The sequence below is a fragment of the Oryx dammah genome, unplaced genomic scaffold (genome assembly GCF_014754425.2).
Source record: "Oryx dammah isolate SB20612 unplaced genomic scaffold, SCBI_Odam_1.1 HiC_scaffold_20, whole genome shotgun sequence".
Classification (NCBI taxonomy): Eukaryota; Metazoa; Chordata; class Mammalia; order Artiodactyla; family Bovidae; genus Oryx; species Oryx dammah.
In genome coordinates this window covers 607,343-616,695 of record NW_024070204.1, presented here as the reverse complement: position 1 = coordinate 616,695, position 9,353 = coordinate 607,343, and the positions used below count along the sequence as shown (strand labels likewise).

At 67.6% G+C, this 9,353-nt stretch overlaps 1 protein-coding gene across 1 annotated transcript in view; it reads left to right on the top strand.

Annotated features, from left to right (window-relative positions):
* Nucleotides 1-4,421: 4,421 nt before the first annotated feature.
* Nucleotides 4,422-9,353, top strand: part of SLC12A7 (solute carrier family 12 member 7) — a 26,962-nt gene continuing 22,030 nt past the window's right edge. The window contains exons 1-6 of the mRNA XM_040262200.1: nucleotides 4,422-4,529; nucleotides 5,593-5,842; nucleotides 6,036-6,155; nucleotides 7,057-7,114; nucleotides 8,713-8,860; nucleotides 9,194-9,316. Coding sequence (XP_040118134.1) covers nucleotides 4,422-4,529; nucleotides 5,593-5,842; nucleotides 6,036-6,155; nucleotides 7,057-7,114; nucleotides 8,713-8,860; nucleotides 9,194-9,316 — 807 coding nt within the window. The remainder of the gene's footprint in view (nucleotides 4,530-5,592; nucleotides 5,843-6,035; nucleotides 6,156-7,056; nucleotides 7,115-8,712; nucleotides 8,861-9,193; nucleotides 9,317-9,353) is intronic.

Genomic DNA, 9,353 nt, shown 5'->3' with positions numbered 1-9,353 from the left:
CTTGGAGGGACCCGCTGCCCCAGGCCCGAGGCCTGCTGCTTGATGGCGCCCCAAGTCCTGCTGGAGAGTGGGGTCCCCTTCTCGCCCTGGGACTGGAGGGGACTCAAGTGCTTGACTCTAAATGTCTGCTGTTCCCGGCTTCCCAGGCGGCGCTAGCGCTAAACGAGAGATAGGAGAGAGTGAAGCTGCTGGGTCGCGTCCGACTCTGTGTTCCCAGGGACTGCAACCTGCCAGGCTCCTTTGTCCACAGGGTGCTCCAGGCAAGAGTCCTGGAGTTGGCTGCCATGCCCTCCTGCAGGCGATCTTCCGACGCAGGGACTGAGCCCAGGTCTCCTGCACTGGAGGCAGACTCGTCGCTGCCTGAGCCACCAGGGAAGTTCACTGGTAAAGCACCAGCCTGCAATGCAGGAGACACAAGAGACTCAGGTTCCGTTCCTGAGTCGGGAAGCTCCCCTGGAGGAGGAAATGGCAACCCACGCCAGTATTCCTGCCTGGAGAATCCCATGGACAGAGGAGCCTGGCGGGCTACGGTCCACAGGGTCGCAAAGAGTCGGGCACAGCTGTGTCACTGAGCACACCACGGCCCCTCCGTGGAGGCGGGCGGTGGGCTGGCAGGCTCTGCCTGGAGGAGGGGGGATGGGGGAGACTCATTGGGCCGCTGGGGGCCGGCCAGGGACGGTGATGAGCTCGTGGACCCATCAGGGCCGTGGTCGCCCAGGGTCTGAATCTGCTGCAGCTCAGGGCGTCACAGGCTGTACAGCAGCGCCTGGGGTGGCCAGTGGTGTCTGCCAGGCCTAACACCGTGGGCGAGGGGGCTGCCCTCTGCTTCCTGACTCCGTGGGGACGGGGCTCTGCCCAGCGGCCATAGTCTCGAGCCGACCCCGGCAGGCCCTGGTGCCTGGCCGGGTGACCCCTGGGTCGGCCTGCACTGCTGCGCAGGGGGACTGAGGCCTCGGGCAGGGGTACCTTTCCCGGGCCTGTGGTCGGGCTCAGGGTGGGACTCAGAGGCACAGGCTGTGGGTGGACGTGTGCCACGGCCGGCCGCCCGGGGTCTCCATCCGCAGCCGCACACGTGGGAGGCTTCAGGGCAGAGGCTGCTGTCTGGCGGTGAGTGTGGGCTGTCGTCTCTGCAGCCACTGCCTTCTGCTCAAGGGGGAAGACCCCCGATCCTGGGGCCCGTGAGATGGAGGCCAGGCCAGGTCTGGGGCCTGGCGGGAGTGGACGGCACCTGGGCCTGGCAGCTGGGCCTGGGGTCTTGCGGGCTGCGGCGGGCGGCCTGGGGCAGCGCCGTCTGCAGAGAGAGCAGAGCACGAAGGGTTAACACATTTCTTTCATGAGAAAGCGGGCGCTCCCGGAGAGCCAGGCCTGGTCTGTGCAGATAAGCTGTGCTGCGGTGGGACCAGCCCAGGAATGAGACGCCCTGGCTCCCCCATCCATGGCTGCGCCCCCGTCCGCGGCAGCCCGCGCTGTGCTGGGCCCGGAGCCCGCTGCCAGGAGCCCCAGTGAGTGCCCCGTCTAGCTGCCCTTGTGGCTGGGGGGGCGGGGGTCCGCAGCCGTGCCCCCGGAGGGTGGGTGGGAGCCGTTGGTGCTGGGTCTTGCCTGGGGCCTTGGGCGTCTGTACAGGGCCAGCTGCCCGCGTCTCTGCTCGGGCCCAGAGGCGGGGCCCCGCTGCCTTAGTTTCCTCTTTTTGGGGTGCTTTCTTTTTGAGAACAGAGTCGGGGGAGGTGTAAGTTCCGTTTCTGAGCTTCGTGCGGCCAGGGTGGGACCCATGACCCTGCGCGAGTTTCCTGGGCTTACATTGTCCTCAGGCTGCGTGCTGGGAGGGGAGCTGGACGGGCCTGCGGGCCTGCGGTTGCCCCTCACAGCCAGAACCACCCCCTTCTGCCTGGCCTGCAGCTGCTCTGCAGCCAAGCCTGTCTGGGGTCTGCACGCGGTTAGTGTAAGGCTGTCCCCCAGGGTACCATCTCTCAGGTGTCCCCTGGAGTGGGCTGTCCCCCAGGGGGTCAGGAGGCCCCTCAGAGACCCCGCACCTTGCCGAGGCTTCTCACCCTGCCTGCTCTCCTGCCCTGGAGCCGGCCTATCCCAGAGGTGGCCCTTGGGTCAGGCCCGGTTCTCGGAAGGCTCGCGGGATGGGACGGTCCCTGGGGAGGGATCGTGTGGAGCCAGCATCAGAGGAGAGGAGCCCCAGGTGGTTCTTGGATTTCCTCCTCTCTCTGAGAGGGTCTTGACCACAGCCAGATGGAGCCTGAGCCAGTAATGGGAGCCGTCCCCGGAGGCCGCTGGGGTGCCCGCCTCCCGCCTTCGGCCCTGGCTGGGCCAGCTCTGTGCCCCACCTAGGCTGGGATCACAGCCACAGGTCCCCGAGAAAGGAGTGGCCAGAGCGGCCACGGCACCCACGTGACGGAGGGGTGGCAGGGAGCCAGGCTCCCTGAGTCCACCGGCGGCCCTCACCACCCGGCGCGGGGTTGTGTCCAGACGGGAGGAAAGTCCCTGGAACACACTCTGTTCTGGAGGGCCAAGCTGTGCCCTGTCCCACACGCGTGCTGACCGTGCGGGGGTCCGGCTGCTCCTCGGTGTTGGCGCCTCTTGGTGGCCGAGATGCCCAGAGCCACCTCGTCTCAGCAGGTTGTGTCTGCTGCCCAGCTGGTGGGGTGGCCGTGGCCTCGGGCCTGGTTGAAGGGCAGCCGTGTTCCTCCCGCCCCGGAGCCTTCCTGAGTCCTTCTCTGAGCCCCCCGCCCACGTCCTAGGTGTTTTGCAGGAGCACCTTTGTCCCTGGGCTCTGGGACAGCGTGGGAGGTGGCTGTGGCAAGTTAGCGGGCCGTGAGCAGGCCACAGCTGGGCCGGTGGGCCTTGCCCGTGGCCCTGCCGCCCGCTGCGGGTTTTGGCTCATTCCTGGTCACGCCAGGGTGCTGGTGGTGGGATGCCCTCGGGAGTGAGTGTCCTTTCACGAGGGCCCTTCAGAGGTGCCGTGAGCAGGCCCTGCCCTCCTCTCCACACTGAGCTCCCCCGCCCACCAGGTGCTGGCTCCGGGCGGCCAGCCAGATGCCAGGCGCACGCATGTGGAGGGCACTCCCAGGTGGGGGCAGGGTGCCGGGCCCGCCTCCTGCCTTATACCGTGGTCCGGGGGTGGGACAACGCTGCCTGTAGCTCTGGCAGGGGGCCTGTGTTGGTGGTGGGGTCAGCTCGGGGCGGGGCAGAAGGGCTGGGTGCACAGGACAGAGACTAAATTTGCCAACCTAGGGGTCCCCCGGCCAGGCCCCTGGCACATGGCATCTCAGTGTCTGGTCCTCCCTGAGATGGCACGGGGGCCTCGCAGGCCAAGAGCAAGGGTCAGGAAGACCCGCGGAGGCTCTGGTGCTCGGGGCCCATCCGCCCCGCGGAGGCTCCGGGGGGCTCGTCCCCACCTGCGGAGGCTTTGGGGGGCTTGTTCCCCCTGCGGAGGCTTTGGGGGGCTTATTCCCCCTGCGGAGGCTCTGGGGGACTCAGGGCCCATACCCCCTGTGGAGGCTCTGGGGGGCTTGTCCCCCCTGTGAAGGGTCCAGGGGTCTCGTCCCCCCCCCGCGGAGGCTCTGGGGGGCTTGGAGCCCGTCCACCTGCCGCCCCCCTCATGGCTCCCAGCTGTGGGCTGCAGCGTCCGTCTCCCGCCGGAGCCCCGGGTGGGAAGGCTGGCTGGCCTCCCGGACGGACGTTGGGGGAGAAGCCGTGCCGGCGGCGGTGTCGGCTGGAGGGGCCGTGGGGGGCGCCTGGCGGCTGCTCTCCTCCCAGGGTTGCCTCTGTCTTTGCCGCAGAGCGAGTCACTGTTTCAGACCCAGACTTGCTGTGGGAACAGTGGAGCCCCGGGCTCAAGCGGTCCTGTTTCTCCAGCCTGATCGCAGGGCGCTCCTTCTTGGCCCGTGCCCCTCGGGGCGTGCACTGGTGTCCAGGCCCTGGATTTCAGATCCAGCGTCAATCCCGGCCACAGAGCAAGGAGGGCAGGGGGCGCCCGTTAACTCCGAGTGTCGTGGGAACTAAAACTCCTGGTCCGAGCCCCAGGTGACTTGGGGGAGAGCCCGCCGCGGGGGCCGTGGCTGTGTGGGGAGCCCAGGGCGTGGCCAGTCGGGCTCACCGCGAGGTTGGCAGGTGGGGCCGCTGTCCTGGAGGTGCCCTGCGCCCCCGGGAGGGCTGGGTGCCCTCGTCGCCCGCACCCCTGTGCAGGCCGCCCATGCTTGGAGGCGCAACGGGGCCATCGTGGGCCAGCTGACCCTCGGGAGCGCCTCTGGCCCTGAGCCTGGGGGCCTTTCCCAAGACTTGTGCTGAACCCCAGACACGGAGGCAGAGGAGCTGCTGCCCTCAGGGCCTCGGTGGGCGGGGCTCTGACCGGGGCTCTGCCTCCGCCTGGTCCCGGCCACCCCCCACGCTCTGCGGAAGGCCCTGCTGGGACCATGACAGGGACGCCAGTCTCCTCCGGGGAGCAGGAGCCAGAGCGCCGTGCAGACTTCCCGCCCCGCGTCTGGAGCCCTGCGTTCCACACGTCCCTGGCCCCCACTCACGTTTGCTGATTCAGGGTTCAGTCTCCATCTCTTGGAGCCATCAGTGGGGCATCAAAACTGGTGAGGGGGAACCAGCTGCAGGACAGATGAAAAGGGTGGAGGCCACGGGGTGGGTCAGCGTGCGGGGTGAGCCCCCGCGGTGGCACGCTGGGGGCTTCTGAGGGCCCCGCCTGTGAACCGAGGTGGGCTGTGCATGTGAGGGGAAACGGACAGACGGGCCAGCTCTCCTGGGGGCGGTGGGGGTCTGCCCCACGGTCTCCAGGCCATTCTGTGCTGAGACGTCTGACGTGAGCCTGGCCTGCCCGTGGGGTTCACCCGTGGGGCTGCCTGTCCTGAGCGCCCTGGCCTGGGGACAGCAGGGTGGGGCCTACCCTCCCGCCCGGCCCGGCCCCGGACACCTGGTCTGCATCGGGGGCGCCCTCGTCACATGGCCCTTGGGGGCACCGGGGGACCCGCCCCAGGAGGATGGATGCTTTGGGGCCCCCAGGAGTCCCTCTGCTTGGGCTGGTCCTGGGGCCCTGTCATCACGAACAAGCAGAGTGAGCATGGGGCTGCAAGCCTGGAGCGGGGTCTGGGCCCCAGGAGGACCCCTGCCCTTCAGAACCCCCATGTGAACAGAGGGCTCAAGCCCTGGGGGTCTCCGTGCCAGGGGCTCCTCTGTGTACACAGGAGTTGTGACCTGCTGCTCCCTTGAGAGGTAAAAGCGGGTGCTGCCTAGAAGTGATAGCGATTCAGGGTGACAGGTGTTTCCATTTCATGGAAGCACAGGTGAGCCCCTCAGGTGGAAACGTTGGATTTTTCCTTTAATTGCAACCCTGATCTCTGTGCGTGGGAGTTTTGTGTCTTCTTTTGGCTGTGCTGGGTCTCTGTTGCTGCCCAGGCCTCTGCTGCAGCGAGCAGTGGCTTCTCATTGTGGCGGCTCCTCTTGCTGTGGACCACAGGCTCCAGGGCACGTGGGGTCTTCCCAGCCCAGGGCTGGAACCCACGTCTCCTGCTTGGCAGGCGGCTCCTCACCCCTGGGCCGCCAGGGGAGCCCAGGAAGCACTTGCTCTTTGACCTTTAGTCGGGGTCTCGGCTGGAGCGGGTTGAGGAGAAGGCTACCGCCGGCCCGGTCCAAGCCCCCCACCCGTGGCCGCCGCTTGCTTGGGAAGGCGCTTGTCCCCGCGTGTGCATCTCCGTGGTGCTGGGCCCGAGCCCTGGGGACGCCTCGAGGGCCGACTCCCCGCCCACGTCTCCAGGAGGGGAGGCAGGAGAGTCCTGGCTGAAGGATGAGCGGTGCAGACGGTGGTCCCCCTTGGGAACCGAGGCTCGCGGTGTGCTGCGAGTGGCCTCCAGGCCGGGGGTTTAGGAGACGCTCGGGGGGTGTGCTGCTGTGTCTGTGGTGCGCTTGTGTGTGTCCCGTGTCCTCTGTGCGCGTTGCACGTGGCGTCTGCGCCGTGGTCAGAAGCCGCAGGTGGGACAGCAGAGGCCCCCCAGGCGCCCGGCTTCCTGTGTGCACGCCTGCAGCGTGCGGCCCGTCCTGGCTTGGGGGGGTGTTCGTGGCGCCGTCTCCCAGTCTCCACGTTGTCCTGTGTGGCTACCACATCCACCTGGCCCGGGCCCGCGTACCTGGTGGTGGCCTGTCCTGTACCCCGGCCCCTTCTGTTCCCTTCCAGCCTCTGGTCTCAGCCCCCTCGGTCGGGGGAACGGGCGGGCTGTCCCAGCTCCCGATTGAGGTCGCCACTTGTTTTCCCAGCCATGCCTGGGAGTTAGACGCTCTGCAGGTGCCTGGCCCCCCTGTGCCCAAGGGCTTTCAGGCCTACCCGCCAGAGAACCCCCAACCACAGGCTGTGCTTCCAAGATGGGGGCTGGGGTGGGCACCCCAGGGCTTTTGTGCTGAGCAGAGCGGAGGCCCTGCCCGCTCCAGCTGCCTCTCCCGGCTGAGAAATACAAGACCCAGACGGGGGCCGTGACTTTGTGCAAGGTCGGGCAGACGAGGAACCCGACACCCCTCCGGGGGCGGCCGGCGCCTGGGGCTGGGCCTGCCAGCATGTCCTTCAGCCCGCAGACAGCTCTCTGCAGCTTCCGTTTACGCCAGAGACTCAGTCGGAAACGCCGGCCTCTCGTTACCAGGAAAAGGATTGTTATTACCAGAAAAGCACGGTCCTGGGGACGGAAAGGACGCTGAGTGACCGGCGGGAAGGAGACAGGGAGGGGCCGGCGCTGCCCGAGACGCCCGCCAGGCAGGGAGGGGCGCTCAGGGCAGTTTCTTAAAGGGCTTCCCGGGTGATATGAGTGGCAGAGAGCCTGCCAGTGCAGGAAACGCCAGAGACGCAGGTCCGACCCCTGAGTCGGGAAGACACCCTGGGGAGGAAGCGGGGTCCATAGGTGTGTGCTGTGGGCTTTGTTTCAACCTGACGCCAGAACCCGGCTTCAGAGAACACACTCGAGCGCAGGATTGCGCGTCCCCCTGGCGCTGGCCCTCCTGCCCCGCGCTCCGTCCCGTCTGCCGAGAGTAGGCGCTGGTGCTGTGCTGTCTGCATCCCAGACCAGGCGCGTTTCCTCTCGCGAGCCCTGCGGTCCAGTCACAGGCACCAGGACCTGCGGTGAGTGCAGGTCCTGGGTTTCGCCATCAGCCCAACATCATCTTCCGTGAAAAGTGCCGGGCCGTGCTCTGCACCCTGATGCCCCGCCTCCGTCATCTTTCGCCCCCCTTCTGGAACCTTCCTGAGCCTTCTGGAGCCAGCCTCTGTCCCCCGTGGCCTCTCTCCTGAGGAGGGTGGTTCCCAGTTGGCTTTCAGCTCATGTTGGGGTTGGGGCTCAGGAGCCCCAGCAGGCGCGTCCTCTCCTGGGTGTCGTCAGCCCGTGACCCTCATGTTCACCTGACCTTGGTTTGCTGGGTGGTCGGCTCGTGTGGGCACCACCCCTGCCATGTGGGCAGCTGGAGGGGCCGTGGGCAGCCCTGTCCCTACCTCCAGCTCTCAACCGTGCTCCTAGCATCTGTTGGCAGTCCCCTCCGCCTGCAAGCACTGACCCCATCTCTGGGCCCCACGGATCTGTGCCCCCACGGTGGTCCCCGGGGCTGGCAGCGGGCAGTGTGGGTCCATCCAGCAGGGGCCAAGGCTCTGCCCGCTGAGTGCTTCCACAGGCTGGGCCCTGGGCAGCTTCTGGGGAGGGGCTAGGAGGCCTGGGAGGTGGGGCTGGAGCTGAGTGGGGCCTCTGGATTTTGGGGGGCTCAGCAGGGGGCGACCCCTGGGCCCCAGCAGCTCCTATTTGTCTCGTGGCGAGGCGTGGGGACGTGGACGGACAGAACACGCTCGCCCTGTGCGTCTGGGCTGGGCTTTTTCTGGGGACTTGGGGGTCACCCATGAGTCACCCCCCACCCCCCACCCCGACCCCCGACAGGGCCTGGTGAGTGGGTGATTCTCTGCCGCGGCTGGGCTTGGGGCTGACCCGGGGCCTGAGAGAAGCCAGCTTTGGGTGCCTTTTCCCCGAGTCCCCGCTCAGGCCTTTCAGCAGGGCAGGGTCAGCCGCAGAGGGCCCATGGGTGGCACTCACGTGCAGGAGGCCCTGGCCACTCCTCCAGCTCACCTGTGTCCCGGGTGGCTCCCAGAGCGGCGTTGACCCTGAGCCAGGGCCATGCTGAGAGCGGTGCCCACCTGGTTTTTCTGCTCACGTTGCCCTGGAGCACACTGTTAGGCCCGTGTCTGAGGGTCTGGACTGACCCATCATTGCTCTGTGGACGGCTGATGCCAGTGGTCTCCATACACTCACAATGGGGTTGGTGGCCCAGGCCTTCCCGACAGGAACAGCTGCGGAGACGGCAGGGCCGTGGTGGGCCACCTGCCTGTGGGTGCTGCATGTGGGCTCCAGGCCCCTCACGGGTGACACTCAAGGCCAGGCTGGCAGGAGCCGCTGGTCATGAGATATTTGTCTTGGGGGACCTGTGATGCTGGAGCCAGACCCCAAGCTCTTGGACCCAGCTCTGCCCTCAGCCTCGTCTCTGCCTGGCGCCCTCGACTGGACAGATCACCGAGGGCGTGAGGGCCAGGTCGAGAGGGGCCGGTTCCCTTGTCACCGCCCCCTTCACCCCTCCCCGGGACTCCCGCCCCTTCTGACCGGGCCCCTCCCCATCTGACCGACCCCAGCCCCATCTCACTGAGCCCCGCCCCATCTGACCGCACCCCCGCCGCGTCTCACTGAGCCCCGCCCCGTCTCACCGGGCCCCGCCCCGTCTGACGGTGCCCTGCCCCGCAGGAGACGGACACCCCAGGGAGAGCAGCCCGTTCATCAGCCATGGGGAGGCGGACACAGAGAGCGTCTACGAAGGGAAGAATATGGCGCTGTTCGAGGTGAACCTCACTTCCCTCTCTGAGCGGGAGGTGGTGGGAGAAGCCGTCCTCCACAGGAGAGGCCCAAGCCCAGCCTCACGGTGAACAGAGGGTCCCCGCCGAGGCCTCAGGGAGCCCCTCCGAGGGGCTGGACCCCGGCCATTTGGGAGCCCTGGAGCTCTGACCTCCAACCCCTGACCCCTGGGCTGTGTCCAGAGCCCCCTGCCCACTTTGGATATGTTGGCCTCAGGGCAAACAGAGCGGGGGCACCCCCCGGGTGGTTGATTTGGTCAGTTGGGCGATATCTCCGGGGTGGGGAAGGGTAACTGACTCCATGGCTTGGCCCCAAAACAGGAGGAGATGGACAGTAACCCCATGGTGTCCTCACTGCTCAACAAGCTGGCCAACTACACTAACCTGAGTCAGGGTGTGGTAGAACACGAGGAAGCAGAGGACAGCCGGCGCCGCCAGGCCAAGGTGAGCCCCACCCCGGCCCCCAGGCCAAGGTGCCCAC